This window comes from Lutjanus erythropterus, chromosome 13 (genome assembly GCF_056507025.1).
Source record: "Lutjanus erythropterus isolate fLutEry1 chromosome 13, fLutEry1.hap2, whole genome shotgun sequence".
NCBI lineage: Eukaryota > Metazoa > Chordata > Actinopteri > Lutjaniformes > Lutjanidae > Lutjanus > Lutjanus erythropterus.
Genome location: NC_139329.1, coordinates 22116454 through 22141058, shown reverse-complemented (window position 1 = coordinate 22141058; position 24605 = coordinate 22116454). Strand labels below are relative to the sequence as shown.

General features: G+C 38.1%; 1 protein-coding gene across 2 annotated transcripts; it reads left to right on the top strand.

Annotated features, from left to right (window-relative positions):
* On the top strand, positions 1-23325 carry ampd3b (adenosine monophosphate deaminase 3b). 2 transcript variants are annotated; one of them, XM_084733501.1, is made up of 16 exons: positions 1-144; positions 5844-5907; positions 10667-10889; positions 11063-11231; positions 11758-11923; positions 16215-16434; positions 16672-16801; positions 17054-17248; positions 17503-17634; positions 18644-18807; positions 19262-19388; positions 19525-19688; positions 20348-20468; positions 20865-21038; positions 21555-21665; positions 22377-23325. In XM_084733501.1, the coding sequence occupies exons 2-16, from the start codon at positions 5850-5852 to the stop codon at positions 22551-22553; spliced, it is 2331 nt and encodes a 776-aa protein (XP_084589627.1). In that variant the 5' UTR covers positions 1-144; positions 5844-5849; the 3' UTR covers positions 22554-23325. The 2 variants fall into 2 exon arrangements, with proteins under 2 accessions (XP_084589627.1, XP_084589628.1); XM_084733502.1 differs by lacking the exons at positions 1-144; positions 5844-5907 and adding an exon at positions 7093-7393.
* The last annotated feature ends 1280 nt before the right edge of the window (positions 23326-24605 follow it).

The window sequence follows — 24605 nt, the reverse complement described above, 5'->3', positions numbered from 1 at the left end:
TGTTCAGACTGGCAGTGAAAGAGTGAACCGGCTGAGTCTCTGAATGCTAAAAGAAGCTGCAAGACTTGTCTTCTGTCCTGTGATGCCTAATAAGGGTTTCCACATTCCCAAGAGGTGCTGACATTGTCCACAACCCTGCTAACAGTAAGTACACTGCTGTCACAATGATTCTTTGTGGGCAAACTTAAAACTTTTTTCTGTCTCTGCTCTTGTTTCTCTTAGTCACATCTTATCATTTTCATCACTCTTGCATTCTTTCTTGCACTTGCCCTACTTTGTATGTTAGTATCTGTTCATAGAAATACAACTGCTGCATTTTACCTTGGGAGGTTAAAACAGATCAAACATTTTAAAGTAAAGTTGCACATTTCTGAAAAGTTGTAAATGCTTTGTTTTCCAGATCAGAGCGCATCTGCGCATCTATAACCAATTATGAATTAGAATATTTCAAGCAGTTTCATTTTAAAGACTACAAAATTAAGAGTTAATCATACTGTGATTAACACTTTACTATCTCACACAATAAAGTTGCTGGGTTTTTATTTCTCAGCCTCAGCTCTTCTTCTGTGTGCTCCTCTTTTTTGAACAATATACTCTACATGTTTGTGCATGTATAGTCTTGTTAACAAAGACGAGCCAGCTCAAATAGGTTAATCAGAGACCTTCCCAGACACCCCGCAAGTGTGTGATGCAAATTATTTGTTGTACAGATAAATTATGTGAAAACTGTTAGCCAAAATGCAGAATCATATTAAATTAACATAATTTTTACTTGATAACTACATTAAACTAGTAGCTGACACTTGTTGACATGTTTATGCAAATGCAATAACAGCAGGTAACTGAAATAATTTGATTACAGACAGGGAAACAGTTATGGTAATATGAGTAATAGAGAAAAAAAGACTCAGAAACTCAATTTACTGTACCTATCTTCAGGCAAATACATATATTCTCTTTTTTTTTCCCACCACTCATTTCCACCATAAGTCTGCAGTTTTTACTGCTTGTTGTGAACCCTTTGTCTTTTTGTTAGTCCATGGGAGCGCATATTTGTATTTTAAAAGAATTACAAAGAATTTTTAATGATGACAGACCCTCTCTGTTTCTTTCAAGTAAAGAAAATACATGACAGCTTAAACTGCACAAAAAGAAAGTTAAGCACTGTAGCTAGATAAATTATTTTATGCTGTTCACTGCAATAAAGTGACTATAAAAAACTGAAACAGGAAGACTGATATTCAGAGTCTAATGCACCTGTGTTTGTTTAAGATCATTCTGCATAACAGTCAGTCTGCACCGAAGTAAATGATTAAGTTGGGTGAACACTATGACTAAGTTGGGAGGATAATAACAGTCTACCTGGAAAGGTACAAAACACAATCCGACACTGAAACTTGAAATTTCTATTCCACTTAAAACAATCAGTTGATTTGTAAATCAGTCACTTATTTCTGTGGTCTCAATGGCTGGTATTTATTTGTACATGAGCACTTTTCAGTTATCTTGCACAAGCAATTGTTAAGTTGGGGTCATGTTGAGCCCTCTTACTGCATGGACATGTAGTGAAATGCAGACAGCAGCTTTATGCAACACAGTATGCAGCATAACAAGAATAAGACTCTTCAGCCATGCTAGTGGCTCTGTGAGGCCATACTTGGTCATGCTAACATGCAAAAACTGACTGACAATGCTAAAACTGATAATAACGTTAGGAAGGTTTAACACAACACTGACCAATATTTTAGCCTTGAAATTAAACTATTACAACTGCAACAGAGGGTGAAATTAATTGCATTTTAATTAAGTTTAGATCTTGCACTGTAACATCAGTAGCAATGCATTTTACATCAGCCAGTAATGATTGTTTGGCAGAGGTGAAGGGTAAGGGTGAGAGTAGGATACAACTAAGAGTATGGAGGAGCCTATGGTGGAAAATAGGCTACATTTCTGGTATAGCTAATTACCCCGATGTCTCCATCATTTAATGTCTTTTCCCCTTTGCCTTAATTTGCACAGGAAGATGTGAACAAAAGTTCCACACAGCAGGTTAAAAATACACAAAGTCGTCCTTAAGGGGCCTTCACATGATAAGAAATTTATCCTGGGCTCACCTCCAGGTAGGGTGCCTCGAGACAAAGCACAACCAGCACGTCTGCCTTGTATACACGGGGCAAACCTAACTGGATGGATTTAGCTAATTTCACAAACAATATAATTCAAAAATCCCATAGCCCAGTCTGACTGTTCAGATTTCGCCATGGATTACATTTTCTAGTGAGATCGTAGTCTGCTTTTAATGTTGTGTTACAGCGTTTGGGGAGCCCTGAAAAAGTTTTTCTTTTGTCCGATTGTAACATACAGTGCAATTGTTAACAGACACATGTACCCTTGGCCCTAATTTAGGTTGCCAAATAAATGGCAATATGGCCAAGTGCAATATCCAAATCCCCCCATTTTTTTAATAAAGGAAAACAACACAGCATTATAAAGAAGTACTATAGTGCTGAAGAAAATGTCCTGGCCTACAAATCTTGCTCTTCAGGTGTAAGAAAACATGTTTATTTGATACAGACCCCAAATAAACAACTTTAACTTTGTATGCCTTAGATGCCTTATAGCTGGCAAATAGAGTGCATTCCATTATAAGGCGGGGACTTGCTGTGCAGACCTTTCCCCAGAGATACAACAAGCTTTAGCATGCCTTTTAAAGAAAAGTTCTGTTTTTACATGGCAAGAGCTGCCTGAGACTGGTTGCCTCAAATTCATGAGATTGACTACTGCCCTAACGGGTGGAGAAGTCATATCAGAAAGGCATTATGAAAACCCCCACTTGTGTTGCCAGGATCTTCAAATATCTTCATGTTTACACATCTGTGACATCTTATGATAAGAAATGACTCATCTTAAGATTAAGACATGCCCGATTAAGCTTCAAAATCCTCACACTACCTCTGCTGTCACTGTTGCTTCCAGAGTTTTACATACATTTTAGGAAATTTTGAATATCTGAATGTACACACACCTATTCACACTGATGTCAGAACACTGACACTGTATGACAGTGCAGAGAGCAGTGTGACTCAGTACTGCAGTGTTTGGTTATGTATACATTCTTCTGACAGGAAAAACATAACAGGAAATTCCAAAACCAACAAAGCATTTCATGTGAAACTTTCTCAACCAACTGCCATTCTGGGTTTCTCTTTTCTACTTCTTTCACTGTCATATGTATCAGCCAAACTGTGCGTCTAGGACTCACTTCCTGAAGATCAGCCTAAAAAAGCAGCATAATTATGCCATTTAGAATAAAGTCATGCTATGATTCTATGAACCTGTTCTTTCCAGGGCAGCTCCTTAATCTAGGTGACAATCTGATTCTTCCTGATATTCCAGTTTTTAACAATAAAGTGTTACAACAAAGGAGGGAATTGTGAAACATTCCCTGAGCCCTCTGGGACTTATTGTGAATGTGCTTTAAAGGCTTTAAGCCAATATGGGTGGATTCTGCGAGTGGGACAGGGTGCAAAAATGAACTTTTGTTGCCCACAGTGAATGTTAAAATTTTACCAACCACTCAATAGATTACCATTGGTTTTTTTAGCTGTTGAGTGAAGCAAATCTACCAGACATGTCATATTTTGTGCTCAAGTGAGGAGATAATGGTGTGTGAGATGGGCCAGAGAATCGGAGCAGTGGTATTGCACCCGCTCTACCACACCATTGTGATGAAAAAAAGAGCTGAGCCAGAAGGCAATGCTCTTGATATACTGGTCAATCTTCATTCCTACACTCACCTATGGTCATGGCGGATGGGTTATGACCGAAAGAACAAGTTCACAGATACAAGTGGGCATCCACATGGGTAGAAAGGAGCGAGATGAGGTAGTTCAGGCATCTCATAAGGATGTCACCTGAACGCCTCCTAGGGAAGTGTTCCAGGCACGTCCAGCTGGGAGGAGGCCATGGGGCAGACTGAGGACTAGGTGGAGGGTTTATATCTGCACACGGACCTGGGAACACTTCAGGATCCCCCAGTTAGTCTTGGTTAATGGGACAGGGAAGTCTGGGGTCCCCCTCCTGGAACTGCTACCTCTAAGACCCAATTTCAGTACTACAACTAATGATTATTTTCACTGTCACTTAATCAAATTATTTTGTGAAGCAATCAATTAGAGTTTGGTCTATCAAGTGTCAGGACGTCCTCAAATGTCTTGTCTTTTGTCCACAACACAAAGATATTATTTTTAGATATTGTATATAAAAATGGATTTATCTCTTTCTATTCTTGTATTCCAAAAATTTGAAATTCCAATATGTATCAAACATTTCAACCTGATTTTAAGGAAAAATGATTCTGATAAATGACTGGGTAAAATTTATACTTATTTTCTGAATGTGTGACACTGAATGTGCAGAAAATGTACTAGAAAATGTGCTGTTGATTTTGGAGAGTGGTCAGAGTGTCTTGGGGGGACCTGAACTGCACTTAAATGTCCTTAACTCCACTGACCTCCCAGCAGGTCTATCATTATAAACACATGTTGCGTGGGCAAGAGCTGTATAAAGCCTCAGAAATATGGCAGTTAAGTAAGCATTCTGGCAACTTAACACTGCTGCAACACCAAACATTTCTCACTTGCACTTTCCACCTGCACTGAATAAATCTGTTCTTTACTTGGCTGCATTCTGCTCACGCTCTACATTTTATTTTTTTTTCTCAATCTGAATCTTCTCGCAACCTCAGCCCTAGCAAAACTTGATCTAAACAAGAAGCTGAGAATTCACTTCCTGTTTGAAACTTCAGGTACATTACATCTTCCATTGATGATTTATTTTTCGTGCATTTCCTGGAAGCTAAAATATGATACATGGGTTTTAAGGTCAGCGTTTGTGCGTTGCAGTATAAACTTTCACAAAACCCATGAAAAACAATTATTGACAATGAACCTACTAGTCTCATTATTTAGCTGACGTGAAATGAGGCCTAACATTCAAACACTTTCTTTTGACTGTCCCACAGTATTACAACATTGCCCCAGCCTGTGGTAGTAGCCACCTAATTGCGCAAGATGATAATACCAAGTTAAACAGGTTAACTTACAAAGTAAACAGTAAAACAACATAAAACCATTACTGGGCCCTCATAGTGCTTGTCACATTTTTAAAGCAATGATTCTTTCATTTAACTGCTGGGTTCAATGTGAATTTTTATTTTTACTTGCCCAGTCAGGCAAAGCAAAGTCAATTTTTATTTGTCACAGTACAAACTGGTTTATTTATTAGTGGTTAAATAACAACAAGACTAAAGTTAATAGTCATGTTTAATTTAGCGCTTCAGTGTCTATAAAATGTATACTAAAATAGTGAAAAATGTCCATCCCAGTATTTCAAAGTCCAAAATGATGTCTTTAAATGTCTCCTTTTGTTAGTCCAAAACCCAAAGATAGTCAGTTTAATGCAGTAAATTAAGAAGAGTGGGAAATATTTTATTTTTATTTTATTATATTTTAGATGCAGAAAGCAGTGCCAGCGGTCAGGCAAGTGAGTTACCTGACATGGCATTTTAACTGCCCCAGGCAAATGGGCAGTCTTTACTGTTGAGCCCTGAACAGGTATTGAAGTGTAAAACAAAAAGGACCAAAGAGAAAACATCGTTGCCATCCTCTGTGGCTGGCTTGTCAATAGTATTTCAAAGTTGCAGTTATTGCAAAAGCCAACACCTACAATTAACATCAATGTTATCCATAGGCACACTATCAAAACCTCAGAAACGACTCATTTCAAGATTAACAATAGAGCATCATTGTTAATTAAAATGTTGTTTCTCTGGGCCAATGCAGGTCAAAATGAAGAAAAGGGACACGCCCCTTTGTAAGCAGCAGTCTACGCCATGCTTTGGCAAAGGTGAGTAAAAACTCCAGTTTAGTATTTTGACAGTATACATAGGCACGTACACATTCACACAGAACAACAAACAGTGGTCACACTACAGTAATACATGAAGTAATACAAGCACAACTTTCACTTCTACGTGCTCATGCCACAGTTCACTATGCATCTGTTCACCGTGTTTACAAATCAAAGTGACAAACATATCCATGTCTATCACTGGTGCTGGTCTAGGCTTTAACTGGATCTTGTTCCACTGTCTTATTATAGTGCTACAGACTGTGCAGCAAAATGTTTGAGTGTCATCAGTTGGCAACATGTTATGAAGAGCCACAATGTCTTTAAATTACATGTACTGTAGTCTGTAAACAACTCTATTAAAGAGTTATACATTCAAGCAACAACTGTACTTCTACACTAACCGACAGCACACTTCAAAGTAGGTGTGTGACAGAGCTGTAACCAAAGTCCAGACCGATGGCTTTATGAACATATGGTTTTGTGCCACCCATACGTGCAGGTTCAACTAATTTTCTCTATGATGTATTTTCATAACAAGCACTACTAATGTGAGAGTATGTACTTTATAAATAGATGCCGTGCTGTTTTTCAACAGAAACAAACGAATTTCTGCATATTTTGCTTTCACTTTTTGTCAAACTTTGGACTGAGTTATTTTGGTTGTAAAAGGACACACAGTTATGCATATTGTCGGATCTTTTCAGCAGTTCAGATGAGAGAAATACTCTCAATATCCAGGCTTTGCCAGACACCAGGATTTGGCTACTTAACCACATTATACACATTAGAGTTAAGCATTTACTGTGCATGGCTTAATTAGGTTTAATTAGCTGTAGAGATTGTTTACTTTAGATAAAAGAAAAAAAGAATATAAAATCCAAATAACTGCCTCAGTAAAAAATGTTTACATTCAGTAAATGGCTTTACTGTCTGGCCAGCAGCCAAAGCTTTGCTGAACTCTGTAATCTGGGAAAAATTAAGGGTTTATGTTCTAGGGGTGTGTTATTCCATTTCTTCCTACAACCCCATCTAACAGGTCGCCACTCATGTTAGCAACCAGTTGTGACATACCAGCTTGGATTAGCAACCCCTGTTGCCATGACGCTCCCTACACCCTAAAATAGAGATAGAGAGGGATACTCAAGACCGCAACAACTAGCAGCTGCATTATACATACAGGCACCGGACTACATAAACAGCAGAGCCAAGCCTGACTCAGGCAGTCGGAGTGAAAACCCAGAAGAGACGCATCGTAGATACAAGACCTGAGGACAGCCTTGACAGTGTCAAGAGGTCTCAGCAACACTTAAAAGTGTTCTGAGACACGACAACAAGTGGCAGTGGCATATGAAAACAGTGGTGCCACACACTAAGAGCTAGCAAGTCTAGAAGAAACAGACGCAGTCACATGAAAGCTGAAACACTTGACTCAACAGGCAGACACTGAAAGAGTCAAACATGGCCAAAATCACATCAGAAGGTAAGAGACAGATAGAGTTTCCTCTACTGATTATGGAGCTGTATAGTCACACTAAGATGCAACTAACAGTTATTTTTAATGTTGATTAATCAGTTGATTATTTTCTCTCCATCTCTGTTTCTATTAATCAAGTGGTTTTGGGGTCTATAAAATGTCAAACAATGGTGAAAAACACTGATTAGTGTTTCTCAAAGCCCACATGTGGTATTCAAATGTCATGTTTTGCCACAACCCAAAAACATTCATTCATTTACTGTCATAGAAGACTTAAGAAACAAGAAAATATTCACATTTAAGAAGATGAATCAGAAAAAATTTATTTTCTTTCTTAAAAAATTACCTAAAAGCATTAATCGATTATCAAAATAGTTAGACTAATTTAGTAATCAACTCATAATCTACTAATCATTGAAACTCTAACACAATTACCAGCTATTAAGAGGTTCTTTCAATGTCTATGTTCTAAGGGTGAGATGAGATGTGATTGATGTTTCACTTCCCAGCTTTTAGGTAAAAGTAGCAACTGAAGTGAGAGCTGTGCACTACTGATTGATTTTTTTTACTGATTTAAGAAGCTCTATTGTATTGTAGATCTATTTCCCCTAAAAACAGATACCAAATTAATTGAAATTTTATTACATATGTTAAAAGACCCTCACAACATACCTAGACTGCTTTATGTAGGTCAGGTTTCTATAATGGGGGATATAGGTCAAGGTCATCCTAGAGGCTGCTCAGCTGTTCCAGTAGGGAGAGTGTGCACATGCAGAGAGACTCGTCAGGAATGACAGCTTTGGAAATGTGCTAGCCAAGGAACAGGCAGAACATCAAGCCAACATGAGGGCAAATGTCAATGGTGTCATCTGGAAAGACGCCAAGATTGTTCCAAGTTTTCAGATGGATAGAGTTGCATGTGAACCACACAGGACGATGAGTCTGCAGCAGAGAAGTTTGCTATTTGATACAGTGGTGCTGCATATCCTGCTCGATTCAAATACCTCCACAGGGATTGATGCTGGGACAGGCCGAGTGACCGACATTGGCTGCAACATAATATTATTAGCAACGGTGATGACATGCTGATCAGAATAGCCAAACGTCTCCACTACTGATGGGATGTTGGATAGCAACAGTATTTTCACACCCAGGGGGATTAAACAAGCGGACAAAGCTATCCAAAAGCCAACTCTGCGGTCCCATCGTCAAGTCTGATCAAAACATATATTCACATGATCTCAAGTTTAAAAATAGTACCCTAGTTCATGTATGGGTATGGGTATGTAGATGAAGCGGGTCAATACAAATAAACATTAATGTTTTCCAACCAAAAAGTCCAGGGACCTAAGATGATGGTATGCTTTTAACCGCAGTTCTAACAACACAAAGGTCAGACATTCCTTTTCTATTTAGAGTACAAGCGATAAAAATCATGTCAGTTATTTCAATACTTATTTAAAGAATTCTTTGAGAATGTTTACTTAGTTTGCTGTTCCCAAGCTGATCTGGTTCAGAATTTCTGCAAAAACAACTCATAGATTGAGTTGCGGGGAAAAAATATTACCACTATCAACCAACAATGAAAAGCATTAAAAATCAATATAAACTCATCTGGCAGTCAAATGTTAACCAGGCTTCCATAAAGCATTCTTCCCATTAGAGCGGACAGTAGGCCTAAAGAGCAACTCCATCTGCGCTCTTTTCCATGTTTTACAAATGGAAACTCTCACTCAGCCTTTAGCAACAAGCAGTAATAGGGGTCACAGGGTTGATGCCGGCCCCTCCTCTCCTCAACCTAAGGTGTTTATGTGTAGAGATGCATAATTGCCTTTTTTTCAGTTCCAATCCAATTCACAGAGGGACAGTTAAAATCTCATCTCCCGTTTTGGCTGAAGAATAAACAACCCGTGTTGATGCATCTCTTCAAACATTTTCTTGTCCAGACTCGTTTAACTTCTACTTCTGTTTTTCTCACTGCAAAAGTGTACTGAAGCAAACTGGAGCACCACGTCAGTCTCTGGCTTGTTTACATCTGCTTCCACATGAGATCACATGAAACTGCGTCCCACAAAATCCCATGAGATTCCAAGAGATCTCACAAGATCCTGTTCCCTTTAGTATATAGTCTTAATATAATAATATAATAAGGCCTGGCTGTAACCTGGAGGACTTTTGGAGAATATGTGAAATAGTATTTAATGAATATTTAATAGTCAGTGTTTTATTATGAACATCAAATTAAATTTTACAAGAACATTTGTGGAAAAAAAATGTTTGTTAATGCTGACAATTATAGTTCTTAGAAAGACTGAAAATCAAAATCTGCCAAAATCGGTATCGGCAGGTCAGACCCTTAAAAAATCATAAATCGGAATTGGCCAAGAAAATTGGAATCGGTGCATCTCTACATAACACATCACAAGTTGCTCTCTTGCCCTTTAATACAGATAAGTTATGAATTAACACTTTATATAGCACCTACACAGCATGATTATGTTATTCTATTGGATTCAAAGCAACTAGATTGACTTCAAAGTCATGACACTACGTTCAAACATCACACAAACTAAACAGTGACGCACCGACAGACTATGAAGCAAGATGTTCTCTGTTTTCTCTGTACTGCATACCATTCCCAGTGCTATGTAATCGCAGAAGGGCTTACCCTCCCCCGGGGGGTTGAGAGGTCACATTGCCAGCCTCGGACACCCAGAACAGTGATTGACTGTGTTTACTGTAACTTGCCTTAACACGTTGGCAAAACCTGGAGCCAGCACTGAAACACAAGCCAGGCACTGAAAACATGTTTACTGGTGTGACTTAAGAGGAAGTATTGCAAAATGTGCCAAGTTCATCCCTTGACCTAACCACCCCTTACCTCAAACTCATATTCTCAGGTCTCATGTTTATCTTGCTGCTATTTGTATTTACTGCCACCACTAATGTTATTTTTCCTGTAAGAGCTGCCATCTTTCATCACATTTATGAGATGAAATACAGCATGTCAGCAAGGTGCCAAGATTCTAAAACATTGAAACTGTAAACCCAGTTTCAAGTATACAAACATTCAGTAACTACTCCTAATGACAGCTATGAGACATTAGTTCCCTAATTACCACAATTACAAGAATGGAACAAGTCTTAATTATTGAAATAGAGCAAATTATTAAATATAATAGGTGAGATGCCTTTTTAAAGCCAACCTTTTTTGGCAACACAAAAAAAAAAAACATTCACTAAACCTCATCAATCACCAATCCTTTTCAACTCCCTCAGAAATGCCACGGCATTTCCCAAAAATGTCAATGAGCGACGTGGATGAGAAGGTACGTCTGCTAGCAGAGAAGGTGTTCGCCTCTGCCCTGAAAGAGGAAGATACCAAAGATGCTATGGCACTGTTCACCGTGCCGGAAGACTGTCCCATCGGTCTGCACGAGAACAGGGAAAGAGAGCTGCAGAAGGAGCTGGCTGAGCAGCAGTCCCAGGAGTCTGCTCAGAGGTAGGAAATTAACATATTCTTGTAAAATATGTCTTTTTGCACAATCTCTGTATCCTAAATCTCCATCCAAACAAAAGAAAACTCCCTATTTTTTTAGAGTGTAACTTTGGCAGATGTAAGCTTTTAGTTTGTCAGAAGGGTAATGTTTGACCCTCTCTCTCATGTGTCACTAGGAAGAAGAATTTCATGTTGAAGCGTTCGCAGTCGATGTCTTTGCAGATACCTGTCAGTGGTGAATGGGCCCAGTCCTCAGTTCTCTCCCCGATCACACCTGAACCTAGTCTCCCAGAAGGCTTTCCAGACTTCCAGAGAGTAACCATCAGTGGAGATTATTGTGCTGGGGTAAACAGGGCTTCTCACATCTGCCTGTATTCAGAAAATGAAACCATCATTAAAAGAAGTGGCTGTACAATAGCAACAAATACAAAAGTTACAACCAGACGAGAGAAGAAGAATTAAACTCTAATGGTATGGTAGAGATGCACTGCTTAATTCACACCAGAAAACAAATTGGATGATGTTTTTTGGATTCTTACCTATATTAGAGGCAAGAACACTTTGGCCTAAGGGTTTCAAAGTAAAGGTCAAGTTTTCACCCAAATTTTAAAGGGTTTATCTTATGAACATTGGCAACTGTAGGACAATATTAATAAATGTAAAAACAGATTTCACTCAAAAAATGAATTCAAAATCGCTGAGACTGCTGGTTGTATGGTTGTTGAAATGCAATCTGCTGTTAAGAGCAGTGTTGCCCATCAGCTGAAAACCAGACCAGGCAACACCAGAAAGAGCATGCATTTAACTGTGTACCAGTTCCAATTAATTATTACAATTCTAAAAGAGTATCTTTCCTCCATGACCTTTGCAGATCACAGTTGAGGACTATGAGCAGGCAACCAAAAGCCTCCTTGGGGCACTGTTCATCAGAGAGAAATATTCCAGGTTGGCGTACCACCACTTCCCCAGGACCACTGCCCGGTTCCTCCGCAATGCCGAAAATGAGAAATGGAGGGAGGAGGATGAGGTCATGCCAGGTATTTAGAGAACTTTCTCTTTTGCTTATTGTAAAAACTTTACAGGTAAGTCTTGAAATCTTGAGTCCCGTTTTTTCTCCCATTGACAAAGTGACACAAACAGTTGGAGCACTTCTACAGCTTGGATGGACATTAGACACTCTGGGTTAATCATCAGCACAAAAGACTAAAAACTGATTTTAAAAACATCCGTGTCTTTGATAAAAAGTCAAAGATACAAGCCCATGTACATAAATACTTTAAGGTAGATGTTGACTACAACTCCCAAGGTGCATTTCCACAAGAAACACATCACTTTAAATTCTACTGCATGGCTAACGTTGGGCTGAAGCTTGAGAGAAGAGAAAACTGAAAACAAAAACAGAAGCTTAAACTAATTTACTTTTAACAATTCATTCAATGCAATGGGTGTCCTAGAATGAATAGTGGTAACAAGTGACACTATTGCAACATTAATATGAAGTTAAGGGTTAGAACAAATGTATGGTGGTGGTGATTAACCTGGATGGGTATCAGATATTCTATTTTTAAAACCTCTCTCTCTGTGTATTGGAGTTGGTGTGAATGTGAGTGTGTGAGTCAAGGTCAGTCAAGCTATTCCTGACTAAAGATAGGAACAAGCATCCAGAAGCTTCTCCTGAGTGCAATCCAACAAGGAGAGGTAGAGAAAGAAAATGTATTGTATGTTAAAACTACATCAGAATTAGTCTTTCAATCATTTTTTCGCAAATATCAGCAACAGTCATATATTTGTGACAGAATGAAATTTTGGTTGGATTAGGGTAAAATGTAGTAACTAAGCTTAATGAACTCAAATGGTTAGATGTAGCGATGTAATGATACATTCAACTCATGATTCAATACGATTTCCAGTACTGGCTTCACGATACCATTTTTTTCACAATTTTTTTTAACAGAATGAGCTTGCAGACAAATTATGACTGGAAAATATTCCTGTCTTTATTTCTCAGACAAAAAACACAACATGTCTGAGGTAGGGTGTAGCTGCAAAACACAAACTATGCAATGAATGTATATTTTAATATATATACAGGTATATATATATATATATTTAAATATATAAAAACTATAACATATATTTTTTCTTATCTTTAACAAATTGAGGAGAATCACTTTTAATTTGTTTTGTTTTTTTTATCTCTGAGGTAGAATAAACCATACAAAACAATCCATGTGTTCTCTTCTTAAAAGTGCAACTGAAATTATATCTTATCTTAAATAACAAAAACTAAAATTAAAATTGGATTTTTAAAACAAATCCCAAATCAATATAACTAAATGAATAATACAAATAAATGGAATCTCTTCAAATAAACAAAGGCTTGCATGTTTTCCTAGTTTGAAAATCTGCTTGTCAGCGTGGACTGACCTTTTAACATTTTCTTTGCTCAGGCGGTGTTGACTTGAGCTTCTCACTATGCTGACAGGTGACATGCTGCTTCATGTTGGTTGTGCATCATTGCCTTCTTGCAATATTTGCACGCAGCCTCAATCTTGTCTGTGATCTTCTTGCCCTCTTCACTTTTGAACACAGGGGGCCTATCTTACGCTGATCTTAAGTCCAAGTGGAGGCATAATGGATTAAATTTATTCAAGTGCTATCTTGTGCTAGAGGTGCAGGGGTATCCTGCCCTATCCTGCCCCTTGCACCACCAGTGCACAGTGGGATACACCTATCAGATGTGCCCAAGTGCCCTCATTAATTCATTGGCAAGTTTAGGCCAAACATGCAACCACAAAGTCGGCTCTCATCACCTTGAAAAAAAGCAGGTACACCAGGAGCACAAGCGATAGCAACATGATGGCAGATTTACCAGGAGGAAACCAAGAGAAAAGATTTTCAAAGCAAGGAGACAGATCTCCTGGTTTGAGGAGTGAAAGCCTGAGAGCGCACAATCATCCTCATCTCCTCCTTCCATCCTCACTCCTCCGTCCCACTAACACTACTGTGGGTGTGGGAAACAGAATTCGAAAGTGTTTAAGTTTGAAGTGTGCAAAATTACGCACGGTATATCCAACCAGCTCTGTCAGAAGCACGCATACCGTTTTCTCTCTGGGTCGGGCTGGTCTCGCGCAGGCTTACGCACTCTGCTCTTAAAAATGGCATCATTCATTTTTCATCTAAACCGATTTCAGTCATCACACATTTGTATCGATTTTTAACTCTCACGAAGCATCATAACATCCCTAGTTAGAGGAAATAGTTTACAAAGAACACTGTGTTTACACAAAGTGCTGCAAAACACTGTGGACAACTCCTCTCCAAGAGAATAGAGGAACTGCTTTGCTCCTCAGTCCTTACCATGCATAATAAAAAGTGAAACCACTGCAAGTGTTGTTTGTTTAGAATAAACAGATGACTGGATAATTATTAACAACAGGGTCGCCATTTCAATGACCAAATTAACAAAACCAACAGGGATTCCATTTCAGCTACATTATCAGGTACTTTACTGGCAGGTGATGTCAGGAAAGTACAGTGCAAAACACCACCATAATCTTCCCTCAGCAACAAACTTCATAGTAATACAACAATACTCAAATGACACTAAACTTATGACATGTCCTTGTGCAATACAATTACTGAGTGCAATACATAATGACTTGTGTTTGTATTGAAGAAGAAATATGCAGAAATTGCCAGTATTGGGCAAGCTACTTGGAAAATGTAGTGAGCTAAGCTACAAGTTATTCTACATTAAATGAAGCTTCACTGCACTGAAGCTACCAACCAGAGAAATGTAGCAAACTAAGCTACAAAAAAATCACAAAAGTAGCTTAACTACATCAAAGCTATTGTTTTTTTTTCAAGTAAAAGCAAAGTATCTATGTATCTGTCTGTGTTTAGTAGTATGTTTATTAGCCCACTTTTGTACTAAGAGCCATCTACACAAATATCAAATTATTTATTTAAATTGACCACAACAATTTGGTTTTGCAGTGTGTAATAAAGAAACAAAAAAAACCTGCACAAGTAATATTTCTGAGTAACATAACCCAAATTTATACTTTTCAGCTTCTCCTGTCTTCTCATTTTTCCTACCTCTTCTTGCCTAAATTCTCTTCACACACATGCACACAGTTTTATTCTTGTGCTATCAAAGGACATGTTGCTAGCTAGCGCCATCTTAGCTGTTGGTGTTTGCTGACTGAGTTGTGATGATTAGCTTAGCTAGCGACTGTTGTGTTAACTTCGGGAAATACCTGAATGTGTGTCCTTAAATTTGTGTTGGACGTCTTGGATGTTGACAGGAGCTTCCTTTTGGGGTTGCACAGTAAACACCGGAACGTGTAACTGTTCTGTGAGGACTCGATAAGTAACATGAACTTGTTAAGGCTTGGCCATGGAGCGCGTTCCATCCCGCCCCGCTGCGACAACTCGCGGCCATTTTTTTCTACGGCTGGAGGGCAGGTACGTGACGTCAACAGGGAAGAGACGCATTTAAGGTTTAGAAATGCGTGGGGAAATGTAGTTTCTGTGGACGTTACCGCGTTATTTGATCACTAAAGTAGCGTCACTACTGAAAAGCTATTTGATGGAGAAAACAGCGACGTTACGACCACGTTACTGAGAAATGTAGTTAAACTAGTAACGCCGCTACTTGTAACGCTGCTACTGTCCAACACTGGCAATTGCACATCCAAAAATAAGCACTGTAGTCCAAATAGTGAGTTGGAGCCAAAGACAGTAAATTAAATAGGTTTAATCATAATTAAGTAAGTCCACATAGCATTTTTTTCTCCTGCTCCTTCTAAAAAGATTATTAATGATTTCATATGACTCATAAACAGACACTCATTCAGCAAACATTCAACATTAATTGAACTCTAATTAACGTGAAGCAGGCAAACTAAAACAGTTATTCCAGCCCAAAATAGAAATTTCAAAGGCAGAGCACACCAGCTTTAGCATTGACGTCAGAGAAGCGTGTTTCAACTTAGCATGTTTCCTCACTCTCTGATGACATATCATGGTTATTTTGTGATAAATTACAGTAAATATAAGACAGATTTCTCCTTTAATTGATTCCATTTATTTATTGTGTGATTATCTGTAAGGAATGACTGGGATACAGTATTGTTGCAAACTGTCTTAATTTTATGATGGTAAAATATTGATTATGATACACAATTTATAGAGCCTTTGAATATTTCTCATGATATTATGATACTGCTTCTGTCCATATAACTGATTGTAAATCATTCTTTATAGTTTAAATGAACTTTATTATTCCGCATTTATTGTTTTGTTCATTTGCTTGTTGTGTAGACATCTGGCCTACTCCTCATGAAGGGGAGGACCCATACTCCATGGAGGGTATTCCTGAGGACCTGAACTACGAACTGCTGATGAAAGATGGCATAGTTCATGTTTACGACAATGCAGAGGACCTGAAACAAGAGAGGCCTCACAGCCTCCCTTATCCAGACATTGAGACCTTTGCCATAGACCTGAGTCACGTCCTCGCAATGATAGGTGATGGCCCAACGTGAGTAAACATATGTTTTAAAATATTCTTAACCACAACAGTTCAAATAGACATTTTAGCCAGTTTTAACTGATATTTCACAAGATATTCTGAATAGTCCCTGAACTGTCAGGACAGTACACCTGCAGCAGATAACTAATCAACAGGGTGGCTCTGAAAACTAGTTTCTAAAAATGACATCTTCTTTTTCCCCCAGTATGAAATGCTTTGCTGATCTCATGTTGTGTTGCCTAACAGGAAAACCTACTGTCACAGACGGTTGAACTTCTTGGCCTCTAAATTCTACCTTCATGAAATGCTGAATGAAATGGCAGAGCTGAAAGAGCTGAAAAGTGTTGCACACAGAGATTTCTACAACGTCAGAAAGGTCAGTTTGAAATTTTCCATCTAGTTCAGGATGCAACTAATAACTGAATAGAAACTCGCCATTAAAAATTAATCTGGCTAGTACAATTCATGTGGCAGACACTGCTTGAGCTGTTGAGCTGAAGAGCTGTCTCACTACAGCAGAAGCCGTTTCAAACTTTAGTGCCCTCAATCTAAATAAACTTAAGTTTATGGACCTACTGTAACTTGTCCAATAAAGTCATGCACCTTGTTTGCTTTATGTCAAACACAGGTGGACACACATATACACGCTGCTGCTTGCATGAACCAGAAGCATCTGCTGAAGTTTATAAAGACCACATACCAGACAGAGGCAGATCGTGTGATCTTGGAGAAGGACGGTAGGAAGATCACACTCAAGGAAGTCTTCAACAACCTTCATATGGATCCCTACGACCTCACCGTAGACTCTCTGGACGTGCACGCTGTAAGAAAAAAGTCATTAATTTGCCTTTAGCTAATCAAATAGCTACAGCTCATTTCAGCACCTTTGCTTATTGACACAAGGATACAATTACGGGTGTTCATACATTTCATATGGCGTTATGCAATCCTTTTCCATGTTTCATGCAAGGTCTTCTTAATGTGTAATCTGAAAATAATCAAGAGTCACTTTGTTGGAATGAGAATGTGCTCATCAGTACATCAAGATTCACTCTCTCTCACGATTTACTCTCCTAGGGAAGACAAACATTTCATCGGTTTGACAAGTTCAACTCCAAATACAACCCTGTGGGAGCAAGTGAACTGCGAGAGATTTACTTGAAAACAGACAACTACATCAAAGGAGAATACTTTGCACGTCTCATCAAGGTGTAGTATGAGTAAAAGCACTAATATCACCCCAAACACCAGTGTTTTCATTTATCTGGTCTAATCAGAGTTCAGCTCAGATTGAAGTTGGATGTAGCTAAAATGGAATTATGAGAAGCCAACAAACTCAATGAACCAACAGGGATGATAATAAGGGTCAGGGGGAAATCAATGAAGTACCGTCTTAACAAGAAGCCTAATCTATTTTTTTCCACTATAGACATTTTGACATGTCACAGTGGTTTAATTCTATTTAGCTGCTTCGGTTTTAGGGTTCTGGTATTGTGCATGCTGGCTAAATGTCACAGTGCTATAGCTCACCAGGACACTTGAACACAACTGAACTACTGCGGTTGCCATTTCCTTTCAAAATGTCGCCAATGAAAAAGGCCTATTAGAAAAAATGTGTGAATATAACACTGTCACTGTGCCAAGTTAATGCACTTGTCATGAACCATAAACAATTACAGTGGAGATCTTTTTTTTTCTCTTTGTTAGGAACACAAAAAACAACTAAACAAATTCAGTAAGACTCAAAACTCATTACTGTGTTTGTGCATTAAAAAACAGATTGCAATACACGATCTCTGCACAGCAAAGGTGTGTAGAGCCGTTTGCTCTAACTTTTTTGCCTTTTATTCATAATTTCTCTTACTCCTCAAAACTAGTGGTTGATCGATTTATCAGTCAGTATCTGCCAAAGCCTGAGCCCACAAGGCCAATAAACACAAACACATCTGCAGGCAGCCTTGACAGTGTGTTTTCTATGGAACAATGTTAACATCCCTACTTGTTGTGTTACAACAATGATGGCAATATGACTTTTTTTTAACATGTCATGCAGCCCTAATGTCTATAATGTTTCTTAGGAGCATAATATACACTTGCTTTATTGGTATTAAGAAATAGCACAGATGTGACAGGATTATATGAGCGAGTAGTTACCAATGATCACTTCTGCATTATCAAGAAACATCACCAACTTCCTGTTGTTTGATGTCTATTTCAGGAAGTAGCCGCAGAGCTGGAGGAGAGCAAGTACCAGCATGCTGAGCCCCGTCTGTCGATTTACGGCCGCTCTGCCAGCGAGTGGGAGAGCCTAGCAAACTGGTTCATCCAGCATAAGGTCCACTCACCCAACATGAGGTGGATGATCCAAATTCCCAGGATCTAGTAAGTGCTCAGTGACAGCAGAGACAGGCAGACACATTCCTTACAAAACCAACAAGGTTCTCTTTACACGAAAGGGCCTGAGTCCATTTAAATGTGATTATAAGAAAGATATTTGGAAAAAAAAAAAGCATGACACCAACTGTTGCAAAATTATTGTGGCTCTGACTACAGGCCAAGGTTACTAATAAAACAATGATTCATCCTCAAAATTGTTACATTGTTTCCTCAAGTAGTTTACTTAGGATTGGTGTTTTTTAATTAAAACTTTTTCCCTCTGCGTCAAATTCTGTCAGTGTTGCCAAGGCCTTGGGTCTAAACTTAAGTTCACACTCCACAGTCAAGTTAGGAATAATTACATTACTCAACAGGCTGTTTTGTATAAGCAAACACATACTAAAATGTTTGTGTTGTTTGTATGGGAAGATGAGCTGATTTGATTCCTTTTGTCTTGTAGTGACATCTTCAGGTCGAAGAAATTAATACCAAACTACGCCAAGATGCTGGAGAACGTTTTCCTGCCCCTCTTCGAGGCAACAGTCAACCCGCGGAAGCACAAAGCAATACATATATTCTTGAAATACGTAAGTGCTTTTTACCAAACATGAAACTTTGCTCTTCTTTGAGAACAAACTGAGCACACAAACAGATAAAGAAACATGCATGGTTGTGCAACATTTGTTTTGCAAATGTGCTGACATAGTCTTTGCTGTCCTGTAGGTAACAGGATTTGACAGCGTGGATGACGAATCCAAACACAGCGACCACATGTTCTCTTACAAAAGCCCAAAGCCTGAGGCCTGGACCGCAGATGACAACCCTCCCTACACCTACTACCTGTTCTACATGTACGCCAACATCATGGTGCTCAACAACCTGCGCAAGTAAGTCTTAAATGTGTGTGCATGCAACAAAATTGCCATGTGGTTTAGTGAAATTAAATGCCAATCTAACACCTCAGAGTCACGTTACTTGCCAAGTGCAAGAACGTTACGCACCAAGGTAATGTACAATGTTTACCAGGCACATATGGGTGGGGAATGGGTGTCGGAGTGACCTGCAGGCTGCATGTCACAGGCCTGACAAACAGAAAATTGATAGTTTTCAGTCTGATCTGCATATCTTTTACATCTGTAATAAAGCCTGCCATATATTGCTGTAAAGGTTTTTTTGCCACAGTGAAAAAAATGATGTATCTATGAAAAGATGAAACCACAAAGGCAGACTGATTTATCTTTCTTACATTAATCTTCATGTTGTGTAATTCCAGGAGTGCAGACACAGTATCGCGTTTACAGCCACAGCTGAATGACTCCACCAGAGAACCCAAACAATAAAAAAGTGCTCCACACAAAAATGTCACATTATGTATGTGACTACAAAAATTAAGAGTTTGTTGCATGAATGCTCTCCTAGAGGTGGAAGGAACAATGGAAATGATTTATGCAGGCCTACTGGTGCTCTTTAGTTGATGGAAACACAAACCAATGCAGTTACATTTTTTAGTGCTGGTCTTATAATATCATTATTTATCTCTCCATAGGGAGAGAGGACTGAACACTTTCCAGTTTCGTCCCCACTGCGGCGAGGCCGGCTCCATCACCCACCTGGTTTCCGCCTTCCTCACAGCTGACAACATCTCCCATGGACTCAACCTCAAGAAGGTGCAGTCCTGAATTCATGAAGGGTTTGATACTCAAGGTCTTTTGAAAGCTGATATGATAACGGAGACACCAAATAAGAGAGTGCTGACCCACAAGGGTTGCCTGTTTAACCTTTACACTTGTGAGAAGCCAGCATTGCTTTGGCTTCTAAAAATGAATGCCATCGCTGGCCGAAAATGATGATGACAGAGAGACAAAGAAACAAAATCAAATCCCTAGTCACTAAATTCTGAGTTTGGAGAAAGCTGCATTAATTTATACACATGCTTAAATGTGATATGCATTTCTGTGTCCAGCTGTGGTGAATGACTATGCAAAATGTACATACTATTGCTTAAGCAGTGACTTATAGACATTATTCACATTACTTTGGTGTCTGCACGTCCTCCTCCCCAGAGTCCAGTGCTGCAGTACCTGTACTACCTGGCCCAGGTCCCGATCGCCATGTCCCCACTGAGCAACAACAGCCTGTTCCTGGAGTACTCCAAGAACCCTTTACGAGAGTTCCTGCAGAAAGGCCTGTGTGTGTCCCTGTCCACCGATGACCCCATGCAGTTCCACTACACCAAGGTCAGAACCACTGGAACAAAAATGGATCATGTTTATTTGATCTTATTTTCCGAATGTACGCCGTAAATAAGAGTTTTGCGTATCATCACAGTAGAAACCATGGTAAAATGATAATAAAAAGTATTTACATTCCTTTAAAGGCCCAAAATTGTTTCAGTGGTTAACTAATCAAAAATGGCAAAAAAGAGATTTAACTATTTGAGTTAAGCTACTGCAAAATGTAACTAAACTATGTCTTTAATTACTTGTAGTTCACTATCCCCTAACAAAGCATATCAATATTATACAGTTTATTATGAATTTATTGTTTGGTGAAAGAAAGTGACAATTGTTTAGAGCCCAAGATAATATCTGTAAATGTGCTGTTTTGTCTTATCAAAAATCCAATAAACAAATTACTCTCATACAGATTTGCCAGTGTGTGAAAAATGTGAAAATAATGTGTAGTGTAATTATAAAACACCTGAAATGGTTTTGGTAACAATTTCTCACGAATGTTTCTTTGAACCCTTTCAGGAGGCCTTGATGGAGGAGTACGCCATTGCAGCCCAGCTGTGGAAGCTGAGCACCTGTGATTTGTGTGAGATTGCCAGAAACAGTGTGTTGCAGAGCGGACTCTCACATCAGGTAAAGTCCAGGTTTTTTTGCTAAAATTAGTTGGAGAAAGTGAAGAAAGAGGACACTGTTCCACTCCTAACATATTTTCCCATCACCCTTTTTGTTATTTCCATTTCTGTTGGCTGAAAAGACTAACTTCATTAGAATCACCAAGAAAAAAAAACAGCAACAAAAACTAACATTTCCATTATTGTTTTCTTATTTTTTTTACATGCACATATAACAGAGAAATATAGTATATTTTCTTAAGATTTTTGAAAAGATATGTACTGAGAGAGACATTTTACAGTTGAAAAGTAAACTTGTCAGTGGCGGACAAACTAAACTCTTCTACACTGAGTACATTATATTAGCCTCACTCGCGTTAAGCCTAAATTGAGAAGCACTTTGTCATCGAAAAAGGTCCTTAAAATCCTGTCTCCTTCTCTTGAACTGCGTTTTGCTATGTCACGATAATAGATTTATTAGTTTATGGAAGGGTCCAAAATGAAACCATGCCAGAGAACACATTGTTACTGTGTCCTAATTACTGAAAATTATTCAGTAACCATACAAGATGACAAGGTTGGGCACTTGTGCACAAAGAGAAAGTTTAACAATTCAACCATACAGTTGTTACCATCAGCCACGTCCTATGCTGAAGTCACTGAACCCCTACCTGAAAAAGAGCTCAAGAATTTCACACCTGTGCAATATCTTTTTTTACCTCTTCACCCACAGGAGAAGAAACACTTCCTTGGTTCCAATTACCTAGAGGATGGACCAGAGGGCAACGACATTCAGCGGACAAACGTGGCACAAATCCGCATGTCCTACCGCCATGAGACACTGCGCAATGAGCTCAGTTTTCTGGTGGATGCAGTGAAGGCGGATGTTGGCACGAGCCCAACTGAGTGATTGAACACGGCAGCTTAGCCTGAGCATGTCCTCCGGGACGAAGGGGTACAGGCTAAATGGCACATACATTTTTTTTATTCTGTTTCCTTTTTTTACATTATAAAAGTCCCTGACCCAAATATGAAAATCTGACATGGCCTTCTTGCAGCATGATAAAAACTTGATCTTTAGACCATATTCAGTGCTGTATTCTATGAACTTTTCCAATGACTGTGTGCCTTATTTTGTTGGTATAGAGGTTTATTTTATTTCAAAGAGTGTGAAGTGTACTTGTAGATTTGGATATATGAAATGGAATTAGCCACAAAGCCTTCTGTAGAATTGACATATTCAGAAGGAGAATTCAAAATAATTTTCACTCACAATAGTGTTTCTTAGTGTAAAGTTGAAAATGCTTGGTGATTTTTTTTTCTGTCACTTGCATATGTGCATGTTACAGTTTATTTTATAATAATAATAATTAATAATTTTATCTGGACTACAGCTCTGAAGTGAAGTGTAAAAACAGAAAAAAAAAAATACTAATCTAAATCTATGGTCAGATTTGCCTTTTAACACTGATTTCCGTCAACTGCATGATTTTGTCAGAAGTAAATGGAAGTGAGAGGTCAAGACATCTGAAAGTGTCTGAAGCTGACTGAAGCTTTTGTGAGAGAAATCCCTGTTTTATCCACTAATATATAACTGTGAGAAGATTTATTTTTTCTTTTTTATGTTTGTAATTTTTTCATAGTTTTTCATATGTAAATAAAGGCTGCACAACAGTCAATAATGCTTTTGCACAGCTTTTTTTTTTTTTTTTTTTTACTTGAGTATGTCTATGAGATTACATGAATTCATGTAAAATTAGTCTGAAAGTTAGCAGAACTTCTCAAAACCAAAACTTAAAGTAAGAATGACCAAAAAAAAAAATGAAAATGAGAAAAACCATGTTTTGAATCTTATAAACTACTAACAATGAATCAATGATTTTCATTTACAACTATCAGGTAAGGAAAATGCACAAAATTTGTAACCCTAGTTTGGAGAGGTGACTTTGACCACTGAGCAGAACAGAACCAGAGTAACTCAGACTGAAGATCTAGATTGTGGAATTAATTTATTTTAGACAAATAATGCATCACATTGCCTGTAAGCTACTGAAAAAAACAGCCAGTATTTTCAATTAAATTAATTATATAAAATAAATGAATTACACATTAGTAAGTTTTAATGTCCCAAAAATGGCCAAACCAGCATAAATGATGAAAGAAACATTGCCATTGATTCATTTACATTTTATTATGTGATGTGTAAATTGCAATTATACAGTACTGGGCTCAAATTATGGATGAGCTAAAATCAAAAAAGCTCTATAGTACATAGGCTTTAGTGTTACATTATTGATGCATGACAGTATAAATTTTTATTGCTTAATATTTTTCTTTGCATGTTGCAAAATGAGATGGATAAATGGATTTTTATGATTAGTACTATAACTCGTTTTAAATAAATTCAAGACACAAAAGACACTGGGAGGTGATTTCAATCTTATTTCATTCCAACAAAACATAAAGTCATAAAGTGCAAAAAGTGAGTATCTTTTTTATTAAGGATAATAGAATACGAATCAATGCATTTTAATACATCTTTTTCCATTCAGTACATTTACAGACAATGTGCATATATAGGATCAGATGCGTTATAGTAATCTATCTTGAAAAGCGGTCTAGGAACCAAATTGAACATCTTATATTTAAAAAAAATATTATGTAATAATGATAATAATAATAATAATAATAATAATAATAATAATAATAATAATAATAATAATAATAATAATAACTGTGTTTTATAAGACCACGCAGTAACGTGACCACTACATCAGACATTTCATGAAGAAAATTTCTTTCTGCTGCACATTTTTGTGTTGCTCCTGGTCTCAACGGCTGTCAAAGGGTTACAGCATCAGATAATATTTCCCACCACAGAGATAAAATCATCTGTTGTTGCAGCGCACAAACACCACCGAGCTACAGTGAAGTTTCAAAGAGCGATTCATCAGCATCGACA